The sequence below is a fragment of the Bradysia coprophila genome, unplaced genomic scaffold, assembly GCF_014529535.1.
Source record: "Bradysia coprophila strain Holo2 unplaced genomic scaffold, BU_Bcop_v1 contig_138, whole genome shotgun sequence".
In the NCBI taxonomy this organism is placed as follows: Eukaryota; Metazoa; Arthropoda; class Insecta; order Diptera; family Sciaridae; genus Bradysia; species Bradysia coprophila.
In genome coordinates, this window is record NW_023503409.1 from 10,722,867 (window position 1) to 10,749,163 (window position 26,297).

The 26,297-nt window shown below is 34.4% G+C and overlaps 1 protein-coding gene across 3 annotated transcripts in view; it reads right to left on the minus strand.

Annotated features, from left to right (window-relative positions):
* Positions 1–1,127: 1,127 nt before the first annotated feature.
* Positions 1,128–26,297, minus strand: part of LOC119074133 (ubiquitin-conjugating enzyme E2 W) — a 30,695-nt gene continuing 5,525 nt past the window's right edge. Inside the window, exons 1-7 of one of the 3 annotated variants that reach the window (XM_037180119.1) lie at positions 23,925–24,079; positions 5,073–5,583; positions 2,849–2,940; positions 2,678–2,780; positions 2,532–2,617; positions 2,326–2,471; positions 1,128–2,249 (exon numbers count right to left, since the gene is read on the minus strand). In XM_037180119.1, the coding sequence (XP_037036014.1) occupies positions 2,236–2,249; positions 2,326–2,471; positions 2,532–2,617; positions 2,678–2,780; positions 2,849–2,940; positions 5,073–5,183 (552 nt within the window). In that variant the 5' untranslated portion in view covers positions 5,184–5,583; positions 23,925–24,079 and the 3' untranslated portion in view covers positions 1,128–2,235. Of the gene's footprint in view, positions 2,250–2,325; positions 2,472–2,531; positions 2,618–2,677; positions 2,781–2,848; positions 2,941–5,072; positions 5,740–23,924; positions 24,080–26,297 lie in introns of those variants that run through there. The other 2 variants (XM_037180118.1, XM_037180120.1) reach the window with 2 other exon arrangements.

Below are 26,297 nucleotides of genomic sequence, written 5' to 3' on the forward strand. Positions count from 1 at the left end.
CCTTGTAAATTTCAATTCTACAATCTTGTGGATAGATTATCGTCTTGGCGTTGTCAGTTAGGAAACATTTTACCTCAGACAATACAAAAGAAACTCACATCTCGTGCTTTTTCTGTCGTTCCCTTGACTTGGTGAGGACAAAGTGTTTGGTTCAAAGATGTCTGAAATGGTTTTGCTTTAACATATAGCTGGATCATCAATCAGTGTGCAGCCACTTCAGAACAGTATTTGTAGGTATTGTTACAGTAAAACAAGTTGTCGATTATTTCAAACAATAATTAAATTTTACTGATATATCGTCACAATATTTTACGTGTACATCATCATAACCTACATAACATCGAATTTCCATATTTTATTTTAAAAAACTAAAATTATATTTTTACAATAAAATCATCTTTCCATTCTTAAAAAATGGAATGACTTCGCTCCGATTCGTCTAGCCTAAAACTGTCAATGAGCACCGACTGAATTCAGTTTCCAATCAATTTTCAACCTTTCACAAACAGGCAATACCATCAGTATCATCATACTCTAGTCTGTTCCGATTTAACAAGTTCATTAATTGATAGCATGCGTTTTCCTATATTAGACCAAATGACCCGATGGTCTTCGCTATCGATATCATGATAACACCGTCTGTAAAAGGTTATGACGAGATCGATTCTACAAACGTTGACTAGAGGTATGAAGATCTTACCAGGGCTGTACGAGTAACGAAATGTTGGTCAAGACCGTCAAGACGTAGCTACTAGACGTAGCTAGTACTCTCTATCAACAACGATACAAAATGTTCATATGTTAATAACTGAAGACGGAATAGTTACAATGCAAAAAAGCAAGTTGATAATATGAACTATTATGACCATCCTAGACATATTAAAATTGTCTGTCGTAGAGACATTTTTTTGTTACAATTTTTTGGTTCACGTTTTTGAGTTCCTTTTGCAAAGTTAAGCTCCTTCATTCAAAAGAATTCAAATTTTCTGTACTCTCTCACCACCTTAGCAGATCAATCCATGACTTCTAGACTCGTTTTATTCCGGGGTGATTTTTGTCAATAAAATCATTTGTCAGGGACAAAAATTAACTAAAAACTCTTTTTTGTTGATTTTTTTTTGTTTTTGTTTAATTAAAAATAATTCCGCTTTTCGATAAAAAATAAATAAAAACAAAAAACTAAAACCTTCGTCCTATCCAAATTTGAAATATTTTTTTTTCTTTTTGATGTGGAATGTAATTACCAATTGGTTTTGTAAGTTGAATTTTCGAATTTTCTGCTGAATATTTTTTTTTGAAAATCTTTTAAAAACGACAAGCTTAATGCCATCATAATCAATTGAATCTGTTACTTCATTGATAGGGAAAAAAAAATCTTTTACTTCGTTTGTTTAAAAACATCCTTTTTGATATAACGACCACACTAACCGCGGAGATCATTGCCGTCGATAACTTATGATTAAGTCGTTCCTCAAAGATTAAATTGATCAAATTTCGTTAACTATCTAAATTAGCATTGGTGATGATACCTCCTACAGTTATGCGTTGCGTTCTCTACGTTTTAAGTACTAAGACCAATGACACGGTCTAAAGTTTAATTTTTCTGTGTTTACCAGTAAATATACGAAATTGAAATTGATTGCAAGTTTTTCGGTTTGTTTTAACCTCTCACCGACGGCCAGCTATCGGATCTATTACTTCATTTGATTTAAGTATTTTCAAAAGATTTCAAATCTTTTACTTCATTGATTTGAACATAATTTTTTGCTGTATAAGACCGCAATTAGTCATAGCTTGACGTTTATTTTTCTGAAACCGTTATCGATAACCAATGCGAGCCGTCAGTAACAGGTTAAAGCCTATTGCTGGAACTTTCTTATATCTGCATGCGTCTACTTAATTCTTAATGACAACCTTTTTAAGATGCTATTTTCACGTGCAAAAACAGTAGCTTTTCTCATTCTCCACTTAAACGAAGTGTTTGCCTTTCATCTACTACTTCATTCTCACCGCATATTTTAGAAAAACACCAAACAATTTAACAAACAAACAAAAAATGAAAAGAGAAATTTGAAATTCCGATCCGAAGCTTTTCCAATTTTTTCTTCCATCATCCGCGTATTTTATGGCCTCCTCAAACCAATCTGGATCGACACATGAAAATTGCTGATTGGCGTATTATGTGAAAATTGAATTATTGAATTTTGATGTCATTTTGCGTTTGTCTATCATAAATTATACGGAATCGTCTGCAAATTGAATTGAAAAACATTTTCTCGATGAATTGATTTGCTTTGCAACTATTTCATGTCGTGGATCACTTACCGTGGTACCACCATTTTGTTTTCTTCGGATTCTTATTGCAAGTTTTAACGTAAAGCGTATTGTCTGGTGGTCGTTTCTTCTCTCGACAACTGCTCAGCATTGATGATATACTTAGACATACCGATTGGACAGATAGTGCGGGTGTCCTGTTTGAAATTAAATGATTAACGGGACAGGTAAAATGTGTACATTTTCGAAGGTCTTACCAATCTTCCGTTAGGATAGACAGGCAGATATGGCCATTTGAATAAACATGCGGATGAACGGGAATATTAGGACCTACGAATGTTACCTGGGAATGAAAAATTTGTTTGTAAAGAAAGCAATTGGTTCAAATCAACTCTAAATGTACCTCCGGTGAGTCGAAAGGATATTTATTGTTAAATTTAAAAAGTAATTGAAAATTTTCCCCTTCGTATAACGTTCCAGCGACTCCGGCCATATGAATTTTCCATCTAAAAGTTGAAATAATTTGAACAATTTGCTGCCTGGCAGTCGGTACAGATTTTCGCTTTCCACTTACTGTGTCAAATTTTGTCCTACACTTTCCGTATCAACCTGAACGCCTGGTGGAGGTTCCTTTATTAATGACATCAGTTCTTTCTGGAGTCTCCTCTGTAAGAATGTTCACCGTTAGAATTTAGACGACTTTGCTGTACTTAAAAGTAAAAAGCGCGAAAAAATTCGTCGCCAAGATTGATGTTCACTCAGTCTGACCATCAGAGACATCAATAAAATCTCATGGTTCTAGTTTAAGGCTCATTCACCAGTCAGAAACATGTTATACGTTACTACAAATGCCTCTTCTAGCTTGATCACTCACGTAGCAGACTCTACGCGCTATGAAAAAAGGACAACCTATCAAAAGGTTGCATAAATGTAGATTGATTGTGTTCATATGTGAAAGTCTACTTTCTTCGAAACGCATGAAGTCAGAATTATATGGAGGTTGCTAGGAATCTCGCGCCGCGTCATTCACAATAATTCACATTTTGACACATTTTGTATAAGGAAAATGTCACTTTGTGAGTAATTGTGAATGACGCGGCGCGAGATTCCTTTACACCCAGTGAAGATTTCGACACACAGATCTGTTGATCCTTTGTTTCCACAGCGGGGGCTAGACACAATTAATTTCAAAACTAAAGTGTGACTACTAACATGGTCTATCAGTCCTCAGCAGATCTCCAGCAACACTTAAGAGCAAATGTCTAACCGACCCAAATATGGTTGAGAAAAGTGAACCAATCGTTGCTGTGGTGTTAAGAGAGAGCCACTACATCTAGTAATATAAATGAATTGACTCTCACTTCCAACGGACTATATGTTGGCTTGATTCTACATGAGCCTGAAGAGAGGACGAGATTAAAGTTTTCTTTGAATTCTGCAGCACAAATAGTGCACAAAGACACTTTGATTGAAACATTTTTCAATTTAATGTGAAATGCTAAGTGCCCCATCCAACAAATGAATGTTTTCAGTTTGTTTGTCACTAAATATAATGAAAATTTCATTCGCAGCAATTAAAATCCATCCACTCAAGTCGCAAGTCATCCACTAATTCTCTTTCCAACAACATCAATAAAAATGACGATTTTTGTGAATCAGAGTCTGAGACTTATATTTACAATTTTACCATTAAAATGATGTCATTGAAATGCTTCAGATTGACGATGCAGTTTTATGGCTTTGTAAACAGACATATTTTTACGTATGGTACGCTAGATTAATGTTTTTAAGTATGATGTCTTCAGACGAATCGTCAGTACACCCATGTCAAATTATCTTTTAATTTACGGTTCAAGCACACTTTCGGGTCTTTAATTACATAAACAAAAATACGATTTATGATAACCACGCGTATAACAACACAAACCATAAAACTGAGGACAAGAATTGATAATCTAATGAGGTTACGTTCTGTTCTAATAATTCAGTTTTTTTGGCACAGTAATCAAAATTAATGTTCGAATTGATACAGTGAATCGTTGCGGTATCTTTAGAAAAGAAAACATTAAAGGCAACAGTATGCCTACGTTTTACGTTGGTGGTTTGATGGGTTCAAAATTGAATTTTTATTTAAAATTTCAGATGAATGAATTAAGGTGGAGAGAGTAGGGTGTCTAACATTTGAGTGGCCAAAATTTGGTCGTCGATTTTTTTTGTATTCTTACTTAACACATATCTTTCGAAACTACTAGCGTGTACCCAATGTTTGCAAGAACATTAAACCAATTTACGCACGTCCAAGTTTAGTGAATCATAGCTGAAATGAAATTCACAACTCATCACCAAACTTGCTAACTCGTGGCTACTGTCTACCACAAAGTTGAACAAAGCAAGTAGTTTGTACATACTTATCTGCAGCAAACCTTTTGCTATCATTCAAAATTTAAGAAATTTCATTTCGTTAGTGGGAAATAGAAATTTTTACTCTCCTGACGATAACTTTCAGCAGTCGAGTTTGTGTGGACTACTAAAACATCACTCAATCTCGACTTAACCGACTAAAATTTTGAATGGACTCGTGGATTAGGATCCCAACTTTTTTTTGCTCACAAGTCCGATTTGGCTCCAGAAGGTCTACGTTTTAGTGACACCCTAGCGTGAAAGTGTATAATGTACCAATAAAGCTCAAACTTAATTGTTATTTTGATGAAAACATCTGTGGCATCCTTTGTATTAAAATTAAGACAACAAAAGAGCATTGTGTTTGAACAAAAAAGTAAAAGAAAACAAAAACTTGCCTCCCATCTCACATTATCCAATATTAATTTTTTGCAATCTTTGGTACTGGTAACATCTTGAGATGATGAAATTATTTCCGTTTTCGGTTTATGTTTTTTAAAACGAAACATTGTGCCTTACGAAACCGAACGAAAACTTTTTTCTTCTGCTATAATCCAAACTTTTCGATCTAGTTTTAGGTCGGCCTTTGCGTGGCGATGATATTTATTTAGTTGTTGGCACACTGATGAACGGCATCATCCGTTTTTTTTTATTTTTATTTAATTCAAATTGAATCAAAATATTTAATGAACCATTTTCGATAAATTATTTTTATTGTAAATGTTATTCCACTTCAGAGTACTGTACACACATCAGTACATTTAATTTTAATTCGAATGTCTGTCTGTAACCGAACCAATGTCCAAGCGATGTTCTTTTCTTATTTGTTTATTTAAATTTCACATAAATTCCAATTTCGTTTAGCCAAGAGTCTTTGCGTTCAACTCTCTATTTATTTGAACATTTAAACTGAAAATTTAAACTATTCGCGTAAAACACAAATACTTGTCTTGTATCGAAGCGTTGAAGAGTATGGAAGCTATTCAACGTGAATCACAACAAATAATAAAATAAATTCAATTTTGCTCCGTTTACATTCAAAGCGTAGCATTCCTTATCAATTCACGTCGTAAAGATTAGTGATTTGTATTTATACGGCTGTAGATGATTGCATAAAGATAAATCAAATCACACTGATAAATTATTGGAAATTGCGCGCTGCTATTCAATCCATTAATAATTGATTGTCCATTTTTTCTATTTTAAAAAGCAGTCTCTCTTGATAGAATTGTCAACATGGCAAGATTTCTTTTTTCAACTCTATTTAATTGTAAAATTACATTCGTTGTGATTAACATCACTCGTGCACACGATGTGGAAAAAAGGAGGCTTGAACCAACAGATAAGAAATCTACAAATAATCTTTCCGAAAAATAAAAGAAATATTTGTCATGATAGTCCGTAGAGTTCACAGATGGATTAATTCCGAAAACAAAAAGTTTGATAAGTGACGGTATTCATGCGCTTCGTCTAGCTCCTTAGGAGTCTAGTTACTTAAGGTTCAAAGTCTTAACTTCTTGGGAGTCAAAACCTCGATTTTTAAGAGTCAAAGTCTAGCTACTTAGGTGTGAAATCCCAGCTTCTTAGGAGTCGAAGTTTATGTAGCTCGTTAACCTTACTTATATAGTTTCCTAGAGTTTGTATAAAGAGCAGTCGTATGTTCAGAAGCTGGTAACCCTTGGGGAAGTATGAACGAGAATGTTTACTGATTTTTTAAGACAATGGTAAATGAAATTAAATCACCAAGTTCCGACTGACGTTATTTGTGCATTTTCTTTAAATTTTCTATTTCCTACTTAGGACATAATTGAATGTTATCAGGTGTCGATAACGACGAAAAAAATAATGACACGCTCTGGGTAATATGGTACTTCATAATAGTAAAATGAATGTTAAAGAAAATTGAAGTACAAGATTTGAAATCAACCGACTAATACTTTGATCGATGGAAGTACCAGGCAAGATTATAATCCTGATCATGCTTGCCGTCTGTAACAGGTTAATCTTAATCTAACATTTAATAAGGAAGGGCATACATTTCTACCTAAACTCAAACAAAGAGAATCGACACTTTCTTATCGAATCTCTTAGAAACGATATAGCGCACTTATCAGATATTCTTGAAACTAAAAGCTTTTTTATTGTTTTTTTTTACACACCGTTGTTCGTTGTGTCATATTAATAACACTTTAAATCATTTTAACAAAATGATAAATCCATTTATAATTCCTGAGCTGACGAATTCGTCATGGTCACATTTTATGCGTTCTCGTTATAAATCATTAATCACGACCACACACACACAGAACGAATATAGACCACGGAGAGACAATCCTTTCAAAAAGATCGTAACACATAAAAAGATATTTAAAAAAAAAACAACGAAATAAGCTGTCTAGACACTCATCATCTTTGTTGCTAAGAGTTGTTACATTAATAATTTTATTGAGTTGATTTCCTTTGATTTTTATTACAGGAAACGCTTATGAGCTTGGCATTATAGCTGTGCAATGATCACCCAACTCATAAAAGAGAAATCATTTCAGTGACGTTTTGTTGATCCGTTTTTAATTGGAAATGAACTTTTTTCCCTGAGTAAGATCAGGCTGGACTGTCTCATTTTTCGAATTCTATTTACTGTCAAAATGTCTACAACGAAATAGTCCGACATTCCATAATCTCTCGCTTGAATAGCGGGTGTATTGAAATAGAATCTAAAACGGCCTGAAGACTCATTTAACATTCCCAAATCTAACATGTCACCGATCAGTTACGCACTTATTACGGAAATAGCGTTACATATCAATAAAAGCAACTGTATTTATCATGGTGTCACTCTCGTTAGAAACAGAAGACGAAGAGAAAATAAAAATGACGAAAGATGACTTTGTATATATCCAATCCATGCATATACAACAGAGGTAATTACATACATTGTGGCAATGAATTGAATTGAGAAAACGTGCGTTTCAGAATGAAAACAATGACTTGAAAGCCATAAACAAATAACTCGAAACCAAGTAATTATCTCTTCGTTTGCTTAACGTACAATTCGAGCAGCTGGCTGGTGTAATAAAACAAAATCATACACCCAATTGATGGCAGCCAATATACCGAAATATCACAAAAACCGTTGTGTAGTAGACAAAGTACATACATAATCTTGATGGTTCGGAAGAGATTTTCATTTCATTTTCAAACGCACACGTATGTCACTTAAGTATTTTTACACTGAACATAAATTAAGATTTTCGTTTTGCTTGAACATTTTCGTTCAACCGCAACGAACAGATGTATGATGTTCTAAAAAATTCGTGGTGAACAAGAAGAAGAGGCACGAAAAAATGAAGAAGAAGTTTTTCGCATATGTTTTGATTAGCACATTTCCGGGGATTACACTAGCGTTAATAAAGACGATGAGTCAGACAGACGCAAGATAAAAAAATCCTTTTTTCCATTTTGCTTTTCCATTTTTCCGAATTATTTTTTTTTCTTTTTAAAATTTCTCTCTCTTTTTTCTTAATTTTCATTTACCAGCGCAAATTTATGATCTTTCGTTCATATGGCATAATAAATAATTTATCGTCGGGATTATTTATAGTCTCTTTTAGTCTGGATGAACGGTTTTGTGTTTTATTTATAATAAAGTGTCTTATTAGATTTGTTTTGGATATTTTTTTTTGCTGGCTGTAGGCAATGTGTGTCTCGCTTTATTACATCATTTATTGCACTAAATAAGTTCGACGAACTTATATATTCGCAAAATGTGCCATCTTTTCAGTTTTAAATATGTTCGATACGAGTAACGAAATGAGTTTGTTTTTCTCACTACCTACATGTTAAATCGCGATATGTGAGCGTTCGCACAAAATTATTCCAAATTGGTTTCGAAAAGGTAGATTTCAATAAGTGAATGATTGAGAATTGACCAGGGACTATTTTAGGGAAAACGTTTTCCCGATTTTCCTCATTTTCCTTAATTTTCCTGATTTTCCCTATTTTTCCTTATTTTTCTGAATTTTTCCGATTTTCCTTATTTTTCCCGATTTTCCCGATTTTACGTTAATTCTAAATTACACTTCAAACTCTCTTCCAGATTTAATGGGTAAATAAAATAAATGGTTTGATAGTGGTGGACGATTTCCTGAAAGTATTTGTTGTCATCTCAAAGTGGATTGAAACTATCGAGTCCTTTTTTCTCTCCAATGAAGAAAATACCTTTTACTGAATAGCGAAGTAGACCCGCATCTCGATATTTCACGTTATCTAAATACTAATGTAAGTCTCTTCGACTTCTTCAATCAATAATAAATCGAATTCTATCTGAAATCACATAATGAGTACTGACGAAACGATTTTGTTAGTAAAGAAAGACCAAGACCCGCGGTGCTTGATCAGCCGCGAAAATTAAACGTATGTCTGAGGTGCTCTGTCGCAAGAAGTACTAGGGCAAAGTCATTTTTTATATGAACTTTTTGTACAGTAGTGCGATCAAGATCCAAGTAGTGCGTAAATGGATGTTCATATATGACGTTTGGAAAAATGAAGTTCCCACTCCTGTACATAAAATCTTGTTGCTAACTTGTGCCTAATCTGGACTCGGCTTCACCTCGAATTGACAATTTTTACATCTATTGCTATATTGCGCAAAATTTTGCATTTAGGCACAAGTCAGCAAAATATCGATTGTTAAAATGAAGCGGAAATATAGAACCGCCACTTCTGGCTTTTTATATTCGGCTGTCCGTTCCGTTGTTTAAACTAATTTTCCGAAAAAAATCGTTTAAAATAATGACCAATTAAACACAATTTCATTAAATCGCAACTTTGTCCATAATCACCGTGCAAGGTGAACTCACTCGAAATTCATTTAACTAGATACTCCAGAATCATAAGCTAAACTTTCCATTCAACCACTAACTCTACATGACAAATGATAACTAATCAAAATCTAATAACTCGGTCAGGCTTATTATCTCCATCACTTAGCAACCAGCAACCTTTAGCAATCAGGGATTTAAATACTTCTTTCGGTATCGGATAAAATTCGTCTAGACCGAGAGGAAATCATTGAAAGAAGTCGCAAAAGAGTTGCATACGTTAAGAAGAGTTGCAAAAGAGTTACAATTTTTAGTGATTTCATAATCCGTCTAGTTTTAATGTCTACATCTTTATAGCATAAAACAAAAGAGGTCAATTTTATGTTTTTTACCATTTTATGGTCAGGAGATCTGTAGTATCTGTAATAATTGAGTTTTCAATCTGCAAACCAATCGGAAAACTGACGTATTTATTGTAATTAAACTTGTTCAGATCTATGTCATTTATTCTCAAGACCCTATTAGCGACTCCCACTTCCGTTTTTATTGAAAGGGCCTTTCAGCTCCGATGTTATATCTTGAATTTACTTTTTCGAAAACGACTATATCAACTGACATGAAAGTTATTCTTAAATATTCCTGATTAACTACTGCCTCAAGTCTCAGTGACAAATTAACTATGTCAAGGATGTTAATCATTTTAAAGATCACCACACTATTATCCCGTAGTAAGCCAGCACCAAATTCCATTTCGTATTCTAAATATGACGAATATTAAAAACATCAGCGCAGAATATAATTCAAACCAAATAATTTTTTTCGCTCTAGTTAGTTAATCCTGCACAATGAGATTGTGAAATTTTGGTAAATGTTTCGAAATTGCAAACTTCTCGTTGTTCCTCAAATAAAATAATGTAGATTGACTGATGACTTTATAGAACCCCCAAACATCTACAATTAGTACAAAAACCCCGACAACTGTGGCGGCTGACAACTGTGAAATGTAGAACAAACGAATATTGAATTCAAAATGCCTAGGTTTACGCAATAAAAAAAATATTTTTTTATTTTCTCTTTAGTTTACCGTATTTTCCTTATAATTTTCCTCAATTTTCCCGATTTTCCTTAATTTTCCCTATTTTTCCTAATTTTCCCTATTTTCCTTAATTTTCCCGATTTTCTCTAAAATTTTCCCTAAAATAGTCCCTGGAATTGACCTTCTACGAACAACAATGTCATCTGTTGATCGATAAGGTAAGCGATGTACAGGGTCCTGTCTAATCGAGTCAACTACTTATTCTGATAATTTGCTAAACCATGGCAACATAATTTAGTACACAAAAATATGTTGGCTTACTTCAACAAACAGTAAAGGATTTCGCCGAAGAAACACTATTCAGATGAAGTAGTAGACTCGATCATTACATAGGTCTGCGATGAATTTAGTTATTTACGTATCTGTGGTAGACTTCATATATTTTAGGCAATTTCGCGAGTTTCAGCCCGAACGAAGGTAGACAGATGGCGTGGCGCACGATTTTTCGATACCAAAATTTTGTAAAAGGAGGTATTAAGTCGATGACATGGCTAAAGAGCATTTGCAGAAACAAACTTGCGTGTGCGAGTTCACCTTTTACATAGTTTAAAAGTGCGTTCTTTTGCCACCGTGTGCCAGATTCCCCGATACCAGACAGATGCACACAAAATTTTTCATGCTGAGTACCGCGATAAAATCATGAAAATCTTTTACTTCTTTTGTTCAAACTATCATCTACTGTTTAATATACGATCTGTTACTTCATTTTGTTTACAATCCAGTAGATTAAGCACTTTTAAGACTAAACTAACTACTACGACAGATCATTGCCTATTTCATTGTTGTTTATGTTGATAGCAGATGATTACCAATTTCTGAAAGTTTAAACTGATGTAAAACAAATTATAACATCAACTACTCACACAAAGGTATAGTAAGAGTGTCAATTAGTGTTCCTTAGCAAGTCTATTTTTAAACCTCCCAGTTAACGTAACTCTCAATCTACGAACACGAGATGCTTTTTTTGACACGAGCTAATTAAATTTGAAAAATTGAACGTTCGTAAAATCCCTTTTCTAATACAAACCGACAAACAACATAGCATAAATGCGTGAAATCTTTGTCGGTGTACGCAAATCATGCCATGTTACTAAACACTATGGCAATAAATTAGCCACCGTTCTGCGTTAACCAACTTCAAAGCGAAAATAAAAATTGGTAAAAAAGAAGAAGAAAAATCTTCAGAAAAACAATGCAAACCGAAATGTATTCGTTCTGTTATGCAATGAAAATGTGTCTGAACAGGTCATTAGAACCTTTTAGGAGCTCATTTATTTGCAAAAGACGAAACTAATTGGGTAGTCTTGTTGTTTATCTAATAATTTAAAAGCCCTTTTCATCTCTCTGGCTGCTGCTTACATAAGCATAACATGAATAACAAGAAGAAGAAAAATGTTAAAGTCAAAAATTTACACACCGCACATTAGTGGAACCAGTGGCATTTTGTTTTCCTCTCTCCTACTATATTTATATTGAGTCTAAATTTATCGCAATTTAATTGAATGTAATTAAGGCGAGAATTAAAGAATATTTTTCCATTCCGTCAAACGTAAATAATATGAGCTGTGTGGTTTATCAATTACGGATTTTTTTATCTATTGATGTTGCATGCATTAAGCATTATAGCCTTAGTATCGCTCACCGTGCTTTTAAACAAATAAAAAAAAAACTTTATCGAATAGTGTTGAGCGGATTCTTTCAAAAAAAATCAAAATCTGACTAGCATTTATTTTCGAACACTTTAATGACCGACCATTTGATATAAATTATGATTGTGACGACAGGCTTACGTACATTTGGACTGTAAAATTGGTTGCATTGTAATGGTAGAAAAATCATCACTTCAATTTCTCGGTTACGGTGCGGCGAGCGTGTGCTGCATTTAATGTTCTCGTTTTAAGAATTATTTCTTTAAATAAAATTAAAAGAACGAGAAATCGGTATGAAAAACGTGGCACAAGAAGCGACAAAAATTGAACGATTGAAACTCGGATATGTTGTGGGTCTTACAGAAAAAATGTTTTGAGGTGGCGGTAAAATTAGGTAAGTGCTACTCGCACACCGTGCGTATTGCGAATAGTCAAAGTATTATGAAGTGACTTTTTACACAATGTGAGAATAGATTAGGAGAGACTATTCTGAAAAAAATAGAACATTTGCTCCGCCTCGTTAGGACAAGCTTATGACTAGTACAGAAAAATTCAACTTTTCATCACTCTATGTTAAACTGTTACAGATGGTAAACCCGTGTCCAGTATTATTCGGGTCTATTACTTCAATTGATCAAAGTATTTTTAATCGGTTGATTTCAAATCTTGTACTTCAATTTTTTTAACATGCATTTTACTGTATAAAGAGGACCATATTACCCAGAGCTTGACATTATTTTTGTCGTCGTTATCGATAACAGATTGAATTACAATTCACTTTATTGCAAGACTGGAGAGATCGCTGAGCTATCCTTCATGGTAACCCTGACCGACTACATATGGTTTCAATAGCACATAATATTCTCTGCGTCTGAAAATTTACTATTCAAACGACTCTATTCACAATTTCCTGCTATAAACTTTCATGCAAATATCGACAATTTATATGAAAATTTCATTAACCTCTCTCAGTCAAGTGACCTTATCTCTATGGTGGCTCGAATGAATTAACCATATTTAAGTACCACTTATGGCTATAACAGACAATGTGCAATGTACACCAAATTTACTGCAATAATAAAATTAAATCTATTTCGCATTCGAATGAACCGACTGCATCCTTGAGTGCCCGAAAAAAGAAGAAGGAATAAATGTGGCCTGTTGTGAATTAACATAGCGAAAATTTACAATTTATTCACACCATAAAAATGCATTCAGTCAGACAAAGCCATATTCATTGCCATGCACAACCGCAGACCGTATAAATAACAATGGACGTAACACTTCTTCCACTAAGTAATTGAATTTGATTCAACAGAGTAAATGAAGTGACCAGACAAAATAAATAAATTCATTGATCGTTGCAGCAACAACTAATGATGTTGATGATGAGTGATGGTGTTCTGTTCTGAATGCACTTGCCCTTAAAATTGAACAGTAAAACAGAAAAATTGATGCAGTGAATGTATACCATCCCAGTGAGTGCATTGAAACAACAATTACACACAAAAAACGCTAAAGTGAATTGCAGATAAAATATCACAATAAAAGTTAAATTGAAAATAATTAAGTTGAGATCAGCTTCAATTGATTAACCTCAATTTATGTTTGAAATATTACTCGTTACACATTTATCGTAAAATGTTGCAATTTTTTTGAGAGAGAAAGAATTATTTCGCTTCATTTGTTTAAATTTCGCGGAAAAAGCATTTCTTTCGTGTCATTCGTATAAATTGCATTCTGTCGGAATAATGAAAATTAATTTTTATTCTCTGCAGTGATTCAATTAATATACAGAACTGTCTTCCACATCCAAACAACGAAATTAGGTCAACACTGAGCCCAGTTTACATATCATTTTGTGCATCAATTATAATATTTTGATTATCCGATATTACCGATGCTTCATTTTAAATGAAACATTTCGACGAAATTGCAATATTTATGCAAATATTTCGTTACAATTATCGACACATTCGACAAATTTGATAAAATTTATTGAGTGCGTTCATAGCTGATGATCTAGTTAAACGATGTGTTACATTGTTGTTTTAACTCAGAGCGACAAAAGATGTTATGAAATCGACGATAATGTTACAGTGATCGCAAAATAACTCTCATCAATTTGGACCGTTTGAATCTAATGTACGCATAAGAAAACTTACAGAGATAAGAGACGGATTGAGCGGATAGCAAATGTGCTGGATGGGTGGAGTACAAAAAATTAGATTTATTGTACCCGGAACCAGTACTACTATCGAAATAGTATGGCAGTTTCATTCAGAATTTAAATAACTAAAAAATAATGGTCCTTGGACCGTTCACATCAACAAGTACATGCTGACCATTGGTTAGATTACCGAATTTTGTAAAATGGACACTTACAGGGTAAATCAGTATCGATTCGGAAACCTATTATAGATGATCATCTTGAATTACAGGGAACGTCAGTGAAATTTAGACATGAATTTGATTCAGCTGTTTTTCAGCTGGTCCACTCATACAAAAAATCTTTCGGGTGAAACAAGTCATTTACGTATGTGGAAAAAACCGGATTGTTAGTTTGAGTGGACCGGCTGAAAAACAGCTGAAGCAAATTCATGTCTAAATTTCACTGACGTTCCCTGTAATTCAACATGATCATCTGTAATAGGTTTTGGTATTCGCATCGATGCAACTGTCTACTTTTCGTTCTTTTCACTCAGAATAGTCATTAAGCTGCGAGGGTCACATACTATTCGAATTGACGATTTATTAATTAAATCTTTCATTTTCTATCAGTGTTATAAAAAGCCGTAAATAGATAATCGGGTGTGAAATACGATTCATTTAACGCCCATAATTCATTAGAATCTAGTCGGACATAATTTAACTGACCTTAGCTAATATAATCTAATTCAATTAACACTAATGAACTCTTCAAGTCAATCAAATAGCACAACAACTGATAAATGGAATATTGTTTTTGCTCGGAAAATGTTGACCGATAGTTCTGTCAGTTTTTTTTTGTTTGTACTTCTTTGTACAGATAAGTGTTCAACTGAGACGACCGAAGTAAGAATCCTGTCAACGCAATTGGCATTTGACTGAAGTGCTGTTGACAAAAGTTTTCAAAACTATTTTCCTTTCGTTTCGAACGTTGATAAGACGATAATGAACGAGTTGAGATAAAATTGCTTTCAATTTGCTGAACAATGCTGATAATAAAACGCAAGTTGAATGAAAAAAAAGTTGTTTGTCAGTCTTTATCGAACAAAGTAAAGTTCTTTGACTTTGGCTGGAGGAATCATTGCATATGTTTTTAATGAACTTTTATCTCATTAGTTGAGTACTGCCTGTAAGTTGGTTTAAAACAACGACAGAGCATGAAAGCATGATAAAGTGCATAACTTTAGTGCTCGTCAGCAGCTGACTAATTCTCTCTTTTTATTATTAAACATAAAGGCGATTGTTCAGTAAGTGGTTACGACGAGATTGTTTATTCAAATTATTGGTTTTTTTCAAGAAATTGTGTGTTTTATGCATTACACATTGCATAAGTAGCAGATTGTGTCTACAGAGTGATCCAATAGATAACTTGAAATCATGTTTGGATCCGCTGAGCGTTCAGTGCAAGAAAAATGCTAAGCTAATCGACTCAGCCTATATAATGGTCTAAAAATGATTTTTTTCTCGGGAGCAGGTCATTTCATAATTGAATTGAGCCTATATGGACCGTCTTTTCATCTGACCTTAAACTTGATAAGGGAATCAAAATTAAATCCTAAATAACTCGAGAAATACACGACCTGCAAAGATAAAACTATGTTCTATCCCCACAATATAGTTAGCCTCTACATGGAACATAGTTTTAACCTCACAGATCTCGAAATATTTAGGATTTAATTTTGATTACAGCGACAGCACTGAAAAAGCGTTACCTAATTTAAGAGCGACGACCCCTAAGTTAATAGACGTTTCCCAATTAAATTGTTGAAGGAATAAGAGATCTACCTAGAAAAGCCCTGGACTGGCCATACTACGGATTAATTCTACGAATTATCAACGAAATTCAAAATTCTCGCCGTACTAATTACACCCGAACATTCATTGCTTGAAATATAAGGCGTCTAGCACTAGCTTTTCGTCAAGGTTGCAATTACATTGACCAAAAACAATTACCCGATCATTTGCTTGTAATTTTGTTATTCTTATGTTTCCTCAACCCATCCCCAGTTGTCTAACGAAAAGTATATTTCCATTTGCATTCGCAGTCCGTTTAATATTGTTTATTGAATTCCAACTGATTGTATACGACATATTGATGATGAACATGTTTCTTGTTTAATTAAGTTGTAACGTACGGATAGCTTTGTAGTTTGCTATTTATATTTTATGCATACGGCAACATCTGTGCACACATTTCCTATTGTAATCGCGTGAAAAACATTTGCGAGTTTATTATTCTTTTAGCGTCAACACAGACAGCGCTTTTTTTTTGCTGTTGTTGTTGTGGGTACTGACACAGAATATATTGACGAAATACAATGATCCCCAATGGTCCCCAATGTGGGAACAAGTGGAAATTGCATGAAGAATTCGAGTGAAAAGGAATGATTGTAAATGGAAATGGTCTCAATCAGGCATGAGCGCCGCCGAAAATAAGCCGCCGATCAAGCCGCCGCCGGCCATTTTTGAGCAAGCCGCGCCGCAGCCGAGCCGGTGCCAAAAACACGGCTCAAGCCGGCTTGAAACGGCTGGAAAATGAAATAAAGATTTCGAAAGGTGAATGGGTGAAATAATTTTGAAAACCGAGATTCCTGTTGATCCTAAGCAGCTCAAGTACTTTTTGAATTTTTTTTTTTCAAAATTAAGAAAATTTTGAAAATTTTCTTGAATTTTCATGAATTTTCCAGAATGGTATATTACGTCCTCGCTTCTAAGTTTGTTGTTTTGGCAAGTATGACCTTTGCGGAACGAGCTGAAGGCGCACACAAATTTGAGAAAACTTTATCGATCTTTGCGAATTTTCTCGATTTTTTTTTCTTTTCAATTTTTACTTGATTTTCGTGAGCTTTCGATTTCTTATCGAAAACCATTTGAAAACCATTCGAAAACCAATGAGTGTACCGGAGCATGATTTTCCATTTAGTTCAAGTTTTGAGGTAATAAAACTTGACGTGTTAGTGAACCTTAGACTTAGAGACTTGCTTGTAAAAAGACCAGTTCCACTTGCACTTTGAACAACCTAATCTACCTACATTTTCGCTTTCCGTACAATTTCATTTTCATGCTTACTAGTTCATTTTCCATGAATTTATCTAATCGTTTTTATTTTGAAAAAAAGTTAAAAGGAACCTCCAGCCGAGCCGTTTTAAGCCGGCTCAAGCCGACTTTTTTCGCCGCCGCCGAGAAATTTTTTTCGGCTAGCCGCCGCCGAGGTTTCTCCGTCGGCGCTCATGCCTGGTCTCAATCATCAAAGAAAATGTAAATAACCCAGTGAGATCAATGCAAGTTCTCTTTTCAAATAATTGACCCTGGTCTTGTACCAGTATAGTAACAACAATCTAAATGCGTCGGGGACAGTATGTCAAATTTAAAAAAAAAATCAGCTCAGTTACTGGGTACTTCAAAGGCCGTAATACAGATGATACTCTTCAACATTTCACTTGAAACGTCTGTGTCTCTGTGATTTTTCATATTTACGTTACACAATGCTGTGAAGAAAGATTTAACTAAAAATATGTTTTTTTACGAATCACAAAAACATTTCTGTCAACATATCTTTGTTGCAACGCGTCATGTTACGCAATCCGTTCCCTTACTCTGATAATTATTATTTATGAAACTCAGACAAAATGCCACTACACATAAATAACAAATGTGACAAATAACTTATCGAACATTTTGAGTTATATGTGTCCCGAAATAAGTGGCAACAGTTTTATAATAATCTTTTGTGTCTATTCTAAATTTAAGATCCGGCTAAATTTATATCCCAAGAATTATGTGTGTGTGTGCCGCACTGTTATGACATAAACCAAAACAAAAATTGGCATCGACCATCAAAATAACAAGCTATTGCGGTCCGCGAAATCAATCGTTTCAACGAAAATCAATACAAAATCACGCACCAAACATATTATATCATCGAAACGTGATACGAATTTTCGAATTGAAACTATTTTTGCGCTGAACGATTCGATTAATTCACGTCATTATGAGAGAAAAAACATTTCGGAGCAATTCAGACCGATTTTTATTTGTTGGCGAATTGAGTTTTAAACAAAATCAATTTATTAGTTTAAACATTAATGACCTTTCTGCCACACTGAGTCTCTCGGGCCGAGTCTCTGTCACATTCCGTAGTATTTTAAAGAGAGTAAACAAGGCATCAGAACAGTCGGAGCGTTTGCTGCGACTTAGCCCCGTACGACCCGTAATCCTATTTCGTCCGTAACCATAATACGTCCGTAGCCGTAATACGCCCGGAACCCTAATACGTCTACAACCCTCTAATGCGTCTGTTACCAAAATGCAAGTCAAGTTGGGCATGGTCAAATTTACTGAAAGTGTTCATTTTTAAAATTGCGCAAAGCGCAATTACGAAAGCCCGTACGAAGTACCTCTCAAATAAAACCAACAATTTAAGACATTGGGTATTCAATTATCTCTCAAACGAAACAAAAACTAGCAAAATCGGATGAGATTTATTCGATTTATGTGCAAAAAACACTTAGGGCCGAGTGGCGGCCTTAGTCCAAGGGCCCAAATTTGAAACTTTTTTTGCCACGTTATTTTCGATATTCAATTACCTTCCATAAAAAACTAAATCTAGCAAAATCGGATAAGATTTACTCGATTTATGTGCAAAAAACACTTAGGGCCGAGTAGCGGCCTTAGTCCAAGGGCCCAAATTTGAAACTTTTTTCGCCACGTTCTTTGCGGTATTCAATTACCTTCCATAAAAAACTAAATCTAGCAAAATCGGATGAGATTTACTCGATTTATGTGCAAAAAACACTTAGGGCCTAGTAACGACCTTTGAGCCCTACCAACAAGCCCGCGTTGCATCTTAACCAAAAACAATGTTCAGCAACTTTGTTCTACTCGTCAATACCTTTCATTTGATATATCACAAGCAGCTATTGCGTGCGTATTTCGGTATATATCGTCGAAAGACTGAAAAACACCTATAGGGCCCTAGCTCTGAAAGGGCCGACCCTACCATGCCCATTTTCGAACTTGACCTTACTTTTGTCGATACCAATCGGGGAAAAAAAGAATTTTGAAAAAATGTTGTGATTTGCTCAAGCTAGAGGGGTCACAGACGGACGGACGGACGGACGGACATTTTTTTATTGCTGATTCGTCATCTATGAACATAACCAAATGCTTTGCCCTTACTGTCTGCTTCCAATTCAACATGTTACAAACGGCATATTAATCTTATAAGCCCCCAGTACTTCGTACGGGGCTAACAATATGCAACAATAATAACAGGCACACCACATTCATCTTGGCCATAATTTTATTGATATTGTCCCAACCCAGTTGTTAAATCAGTCGTTCGGCTTCTAAATTTACATTTGGCTTTATTAATAGCTGGTTTTTTTTCGTTCGCAGAAAATAAATGACAAAAATTAATCCTGTTGACATCCTACTTGTAATTTGTCTGGTCCTATGCCAAAAAACACTCTCATCATCTAATTAATGGCTATAATGGACCAACTTATTCCGGGTTTTTATGGAGCTTACATATTGGTACGGACACCTCGAAATTTTCTGTTTTTTCGAATGTTATTTTTGCATGCCATGATGGTTTAATTACGGTTTCTTCTTTTATCGAGTAAAACAACAACAAGACCAACAACACACACCACACATTATCAAATTCATAATACGCTTTTCAATCTAGTTACGAATAACACAAAGCGACGACGATGGTATGGTGGGTTCATTAATTTTATTATTTCGGCGAACGGCTTTTCATTTTTTAATACTTTTCACTAATGGACCTCAACAGAACGGGCCAATTAATAAAATTGAAACAAATTATTAACAGATGTACCGAACCTCCGTTCTAAATGAAGCAATTCGGTTTTCAGTAAGTAATGACACCGAAACTTGGTTGGCATAATATGAGAAGCGGCCTCGACAGAACCGGGCAGAGTTTAGCTATTCCGAACTTATTTCAAACGATAAATTAAATTAATTCTTGACGTCTGGTATACATCAATAATCTCATGATGATGTGTGTGATGAAACGGCAAAAGCAACCAAAAATACAAATCGGCGGATGCCACAAAATTAAGTCTTCGCACATTCTAGCGTTATGGCACCTAATTAATAAAGGAAATCACTTGACCACCAACGGTGCATGCGTTACCATCTTCAAACGAGAATCATCATTTTCCAGAATTCAATCTCCCCCCACTATTACCATGGAAATTATCAATAAAAATTTCAATTTTGCTAAACCGAAATCGGCGGAGAAAACCGTTGAGAGAAACCGAAATAAATTTACAACAACAAAAAATGTTAAAATTCAAATCTAAACAAATCTTTGCATGCGGTGCATTTCATCCGACTTTTTCTCTTTTTTTTATTCGTTTTCGAATTTTGGCATCAGATTTGGATAAGATTGATGGTTTCCTTGTGAACCCAACTCAAGGATTTTATTTGAATTCAACACAAAAATTATTACTCATCATGGGTGCCGGCTCGATGTATGCATTTATAAATTATGGCGCTTCGTAAACTCATAAACTCAATATGAGAAAAAAGTGATCTGCGTTCGCGATACCACACTTTTATATTCATAAGGCAGAGGCGTAATGTAGAGAGAGAGAGGTACACATTTACATTGTGGTGCATCTTTTGTACAATATAATATTGTGCTCTCCAGACTGGAGACTCCAATGTACAATATTGTGCTAATAGTAGATTACGTTGGATGCTGCGAAAGTAATTCATTGCACAAGGACACAATTTTGTGATACGAGCAAACTCACGAGTACGTTTTTGAGCAACAAGCTTCGGTAACTGTTTTCGAGGCAAGTGTAGAGTTTGCATATCCGAGCCAAAGGCGATATCTTCTTATATTCTTTTTCGATCGATCGATTCATTCAACAAAAAAGATAAAATGAAAGCAAGGCAAATTTTACTTGAAAGAACTGTCAACTTGAAATAAACCCCAAATATCCCTAGTGTAATGGATCACTTTCGCAGAGGGTAAACAGCCGTGTAATAGTCAATTTTCGCATGGGGCAGGCAATAAATGTAATAACTCTGCCAAGAAGAATTGCTGCATTTATACAGCAAAACAACAGAAATGATTTGTGTTGTCTTTCTTTCGCATCGATTTTCTTTCTTTTTGAGTCATCACACGACTCAAGGACTTGTTGTGATATAAAATTTCCGGTTGATTATACGATATGCAGTTTTAATGAGTTCAAAGAAATGCATTGTTATGCGGACTGCGTTCTTTGAGCCGATTTTTTTTTGTTTCTCTCTCATTAATGAATTTATGGGCTTGCTTTCGTACAAAGGTTATCGACACTTCGATTGTTTTTACAAGTTTACGTAACACATTTAAAATAAAAATGAATGAACGCACGTTCCGCTGAATATTGTAAGCCACGCGATATGATGATTACCGAAAATATTAACAAATTGAGAATGTGAAGGAAAAAAAACGGTTGCAGAACACAAATAGAATGTAAAGCTTTTTAGCCCACACTATGAATCGATTAATTGAATCAAATTACTGCAGCTGAAGATGCAACTCACTCATAATGCAGGCAGATAGTGGAATCAATTTGTAATAATTTGATTTAATTGATTTGAAATGGGCGGAAGTATCGGCGCTGACCGTGTTCAACTGGTTTCTTTTTAGTTTAAAAGCCAACAGCAATGTAAATTAAGCAAAAGATTGGTTTTGATTTGTATAGCACAAGCACATTAATGGTGTTGGGTGTTGGTGTATGCTTGCTCGTCAGTTCAATTTTACTAGAATTTTACTACTTTTCAGGCTTCAATTGTCTTTCAAATTATAAATTGAAATTTTATTAAAACACAGAGTAATCCGTCATTGTTCGATCAATTTAGGGTGACTTTGGTGCATGGGTCTTATGTGCCGTTGCAGATGTCATTTTTTTCATTCCATATTTTCACAAAAAAATGTTTTGGGAAGATCGAAGATAATGTTTTCCTGAGAATAGTTCCTGTCAATTCAGTTCAACAATCATTTCTACTGCGGAAGACACGATTACCACAATGGAGTAAAAACTCTATCTACTCTTTATTGCAATTTCTGTATTACTAGAGTGTCACTTGAATATAAAATCCAAAGTCTTCCACATTTACTGGGTGTTTCATTCACAGAAATTGTATTCACAAAGAGTCAGGGTCAACAAATCACCGAAAATTTCTAAAAAATTATTAAAACTTACCCAAAATTTCCGTCTGTTATTTTGGGTAAGTTTTAGTAATTTTTGGTAATTTAAAACTCCCTAAGATAGACCCTGCAAAGAATTGCTGGTAACTTCATTCCAACTGTAAGCCCTTCTCTTTCTGTCTGTGCAGAATGATCAACCGATCGTACGCTAACGAGTAATTTATTCAAGGTAAATCGTTAAACATTATATTGACTGACACGCAGATTTAAGTCTATTTCCATCCGTTGATGAACAGGAAAAAAATATATTTATTCGTAAAATTTACTAATCAAATATCAATTACTTATTAACTGTCGTCAATAAAAGAACACAAACAAATAACGTACACTCAACGAAACCGAAATGAATTGATATTTACTGAATATTTTATGAATCGTTTCATTTAGTGCGGCTTGTAGTCATTTGCTTTTCTGACTTTAACTGCTAAATATCGGGGCCGGGAAAATTAAATCACATTTAATTGAGAACTAAGAATTTTTCGAAACATTTATTGGCCGAAAGTCGTTACACTCACAACTGTTCCATTTAATTATGAGTTAAATTTTTCGGTCCAACCATAATAGCCGCTATGGTAAAAAGGCAATAAAATGTCAATAAAAATGCTTGAGTTACGATGACATGTCTAATCAAAGGGTCCGTTCCGTGTATATCAATCTCGAAACCAGTAACAATAAATGCCAATAAAAACCTAGAAGACGATAGAGAGAACGAAACGCGTCAATTTACACAATGTACAAGAAATTATATCATCTCGTCCAATGACTCAATCAATCAATCCCGTCAATCATCATCATCAGCAACAGCATGTTCCACATAAATGTTATGAATTTTGTTTGAATGATGTTAGTCAACTAAAAATAACAATTAAAACTCAAGATTCTCATCTCAACTGTGTGTTTATCCAGTTCCAAGAAAGAGAGAAGAAAATAAAATAAAATAAAAAGTTTTTTTTTTCGGTGTAACAAAAAGTCTATCAAGAGGTTCTCTCGTATAATAATGAAATGATAGTAGACTGCTGTTAAATAGCACAGATTTCGAAGTTTATAAATAAAAATTTGGACTGGAAACTAAAGCAGAATAGAAACTTGGTACAAGTTTTCTTATCATCTTCAAAAAGATTATCGACAAGGAACACACGCTTTTGTTTACATACTGCAAACGTAAACATTGAGCAAATGAAAATTTATGTTTTTCGTCTAAGCTGGATAAAAAACATTTTTCTTTTTGTTTTGTTTTGTTATTTTACACTGTTTTACAATCTGTATATTGCACTAATAATGGTGATAATAAGCAACCGAGCAGTATAGATCATTAACGAATTATAAAAGACACCCAATCACGCGACTCAATACTAATTAATTTACTGGCTTAACACTCGATTTATGATTTTATTATTGAGCGGACAGTCAATTTTATTCAACAAAAAAATTACTTTTTATCGCGCGCACAATATTAATGACTTTCACTAAAAAATATGTAAACGAAAAAACTTTTTTTTTTTATTATTTAAATGTTCCGGTTTGTGTGATTCTAGAAACCGATTTCTTCTTAACTTCTTCTTTTTTTTTTAAACTCTACACTCACAACGTATGGTTAAAATTTGTTAGTGAACACCATACTGTGGTTGTGCCAGTACTAAAAACTATTTTCCATACGAAGTGATTATTTCTGAAGAAAAACCGTTCTGTATCATATGGGTGTATCACTCTCTGTCTCGGTGTATTTTTATGAAATGAACAACACACGAACAAGAATATTATTATACGAAACTGAACAGTTGGGTACTAAATAGAATTTTATATTTAACTACACGGTGTGTAGCGTTTACTGTGGTGTTGTATATATTATTATTGATATGGATGTAGCATAATGTATTGGATTGGATTTATATACGTACGTTACGTACACTGTAGTAAATACACATGATGATGGCATGGACGCAGCTAAAGTTACATATGATGTTTTCAGGTCAGAGGACGAAGCATGACCACGACTAAAGCCAATAAACTTTTACCGGGGACCCCGCGGTGAATCAACTTTTTCGGTCGAAAATATTTAAAATCTGGGTTCATGTATATGGAACGAGACATAAGAGACATAATATTGGATGCAAAGTGCATGCATATGATATCTGTTCCACATTTACTAATTATTTACAGCGAAGGTCAGTGAAATTTGGACGTGAATGGGCTTCCAGTGGTCCACTTGTATGAGTGGACCATGTAAAAAATAGCTGAAGCAAATTCATGTCTAAATTTTACTGACATCCCCTGCCCTGTACTTAAATATTGAAAATAAGTCCCCGGTCTCAATCGGCAAGTAACACTTATTCTACCTACTGGTAAAACAGAGAGACTCAGTTTCTTTGTTAAATTTTTTATTGATGTGCTTGCAAGTTGCAACGGAAATAGAAGCACCCGTATTTATCAACTGATGAATCTGCGACTGTCGACCATGATGATGATGAATAAACAAACAAAATAGAATTTTTATCGTCTTGAATCCGAAACTTCTGTGTGCTCAGCTCATTTACTTCTTATACAAAACCACTCATAGCAATGTTCGGTTAAGTCAATAAATTGCATTTGAAGACGAATTCACCATCCTGTTACCACATTTATTATTTCAACTTCGTACCGAGTGCGAAAACTATCTTTGTTCGAATAATTAGCGAGCTGGCATATTTATGCATCACAATTTTGACGGATTCGCACATATTCTACACAAAAATTCTTTAAGGTTGACAAGTATCGAACTGATGCGTGTAGTGAATTAATTGAACATCTAATTTGCAAACCGAATTTATAAATAAAATGACGGACGGTATGCAGTGTGAGAGAATATGGTTTTTTTAAATGTAGTAAATGAGGAAGTAACTAAAGTCTAAGATTATGTTGTAGGTAGGACAGAAGCATCAAATGCGCGGAAATGTTTTCAGTTAATAAAAATTGGAAAATGATATTCGAGAATGTGTAGGAAAATAATTCATTTTATGGGGAATATGTGAGCTAAGACGTTTCGCGATTTTGTGGTGATTGTCATTTTTATGTATTTGTGCATGTTGTATAGAAATGAGTTTCCAACTGACTTCTAGAGCCTTCGCAAAAATTTGTAGCGGGACATGTGAGATATGATAAACTTCTTTGAATTTCAATTTCCTTAGCCCAGAATCTGACAAATTCTCGCTTGTCTTAAGCATTTGAACTTATTGTTCACTCGAAGAAAAACGGGTTGGCCAAAAAGCTTCTCAAATGCTTTTCAAAGCTAAATAATGATTTCCTGGGTGTCGTGTGTAGGAACAACAATATAATGACCATAAGAGCAGTGATTTCGTGAGTTTGATTGCAAATAAAAATGAATGCGGCGATTCTCTTTTATGGACCTCACTTTAAAATATTTGAAATTTTCGTTAGAAAAATCGTTTTATAAGGAAAGTTCAGTCGAAAACAGTGTAGATCAAGCAAGGAATACTCGCGCGAAATTTCGTTTTGTCGAAGAATCACGCACATATTTTTCAAGCGGGAAACTTTTTACTCGCGGGGCTTTCACCATATTGGTTTTGTTTCGAAAAGCTCGAGTCGTCAATAACATAATACAAAATTCTATGGGTCTTCACCCG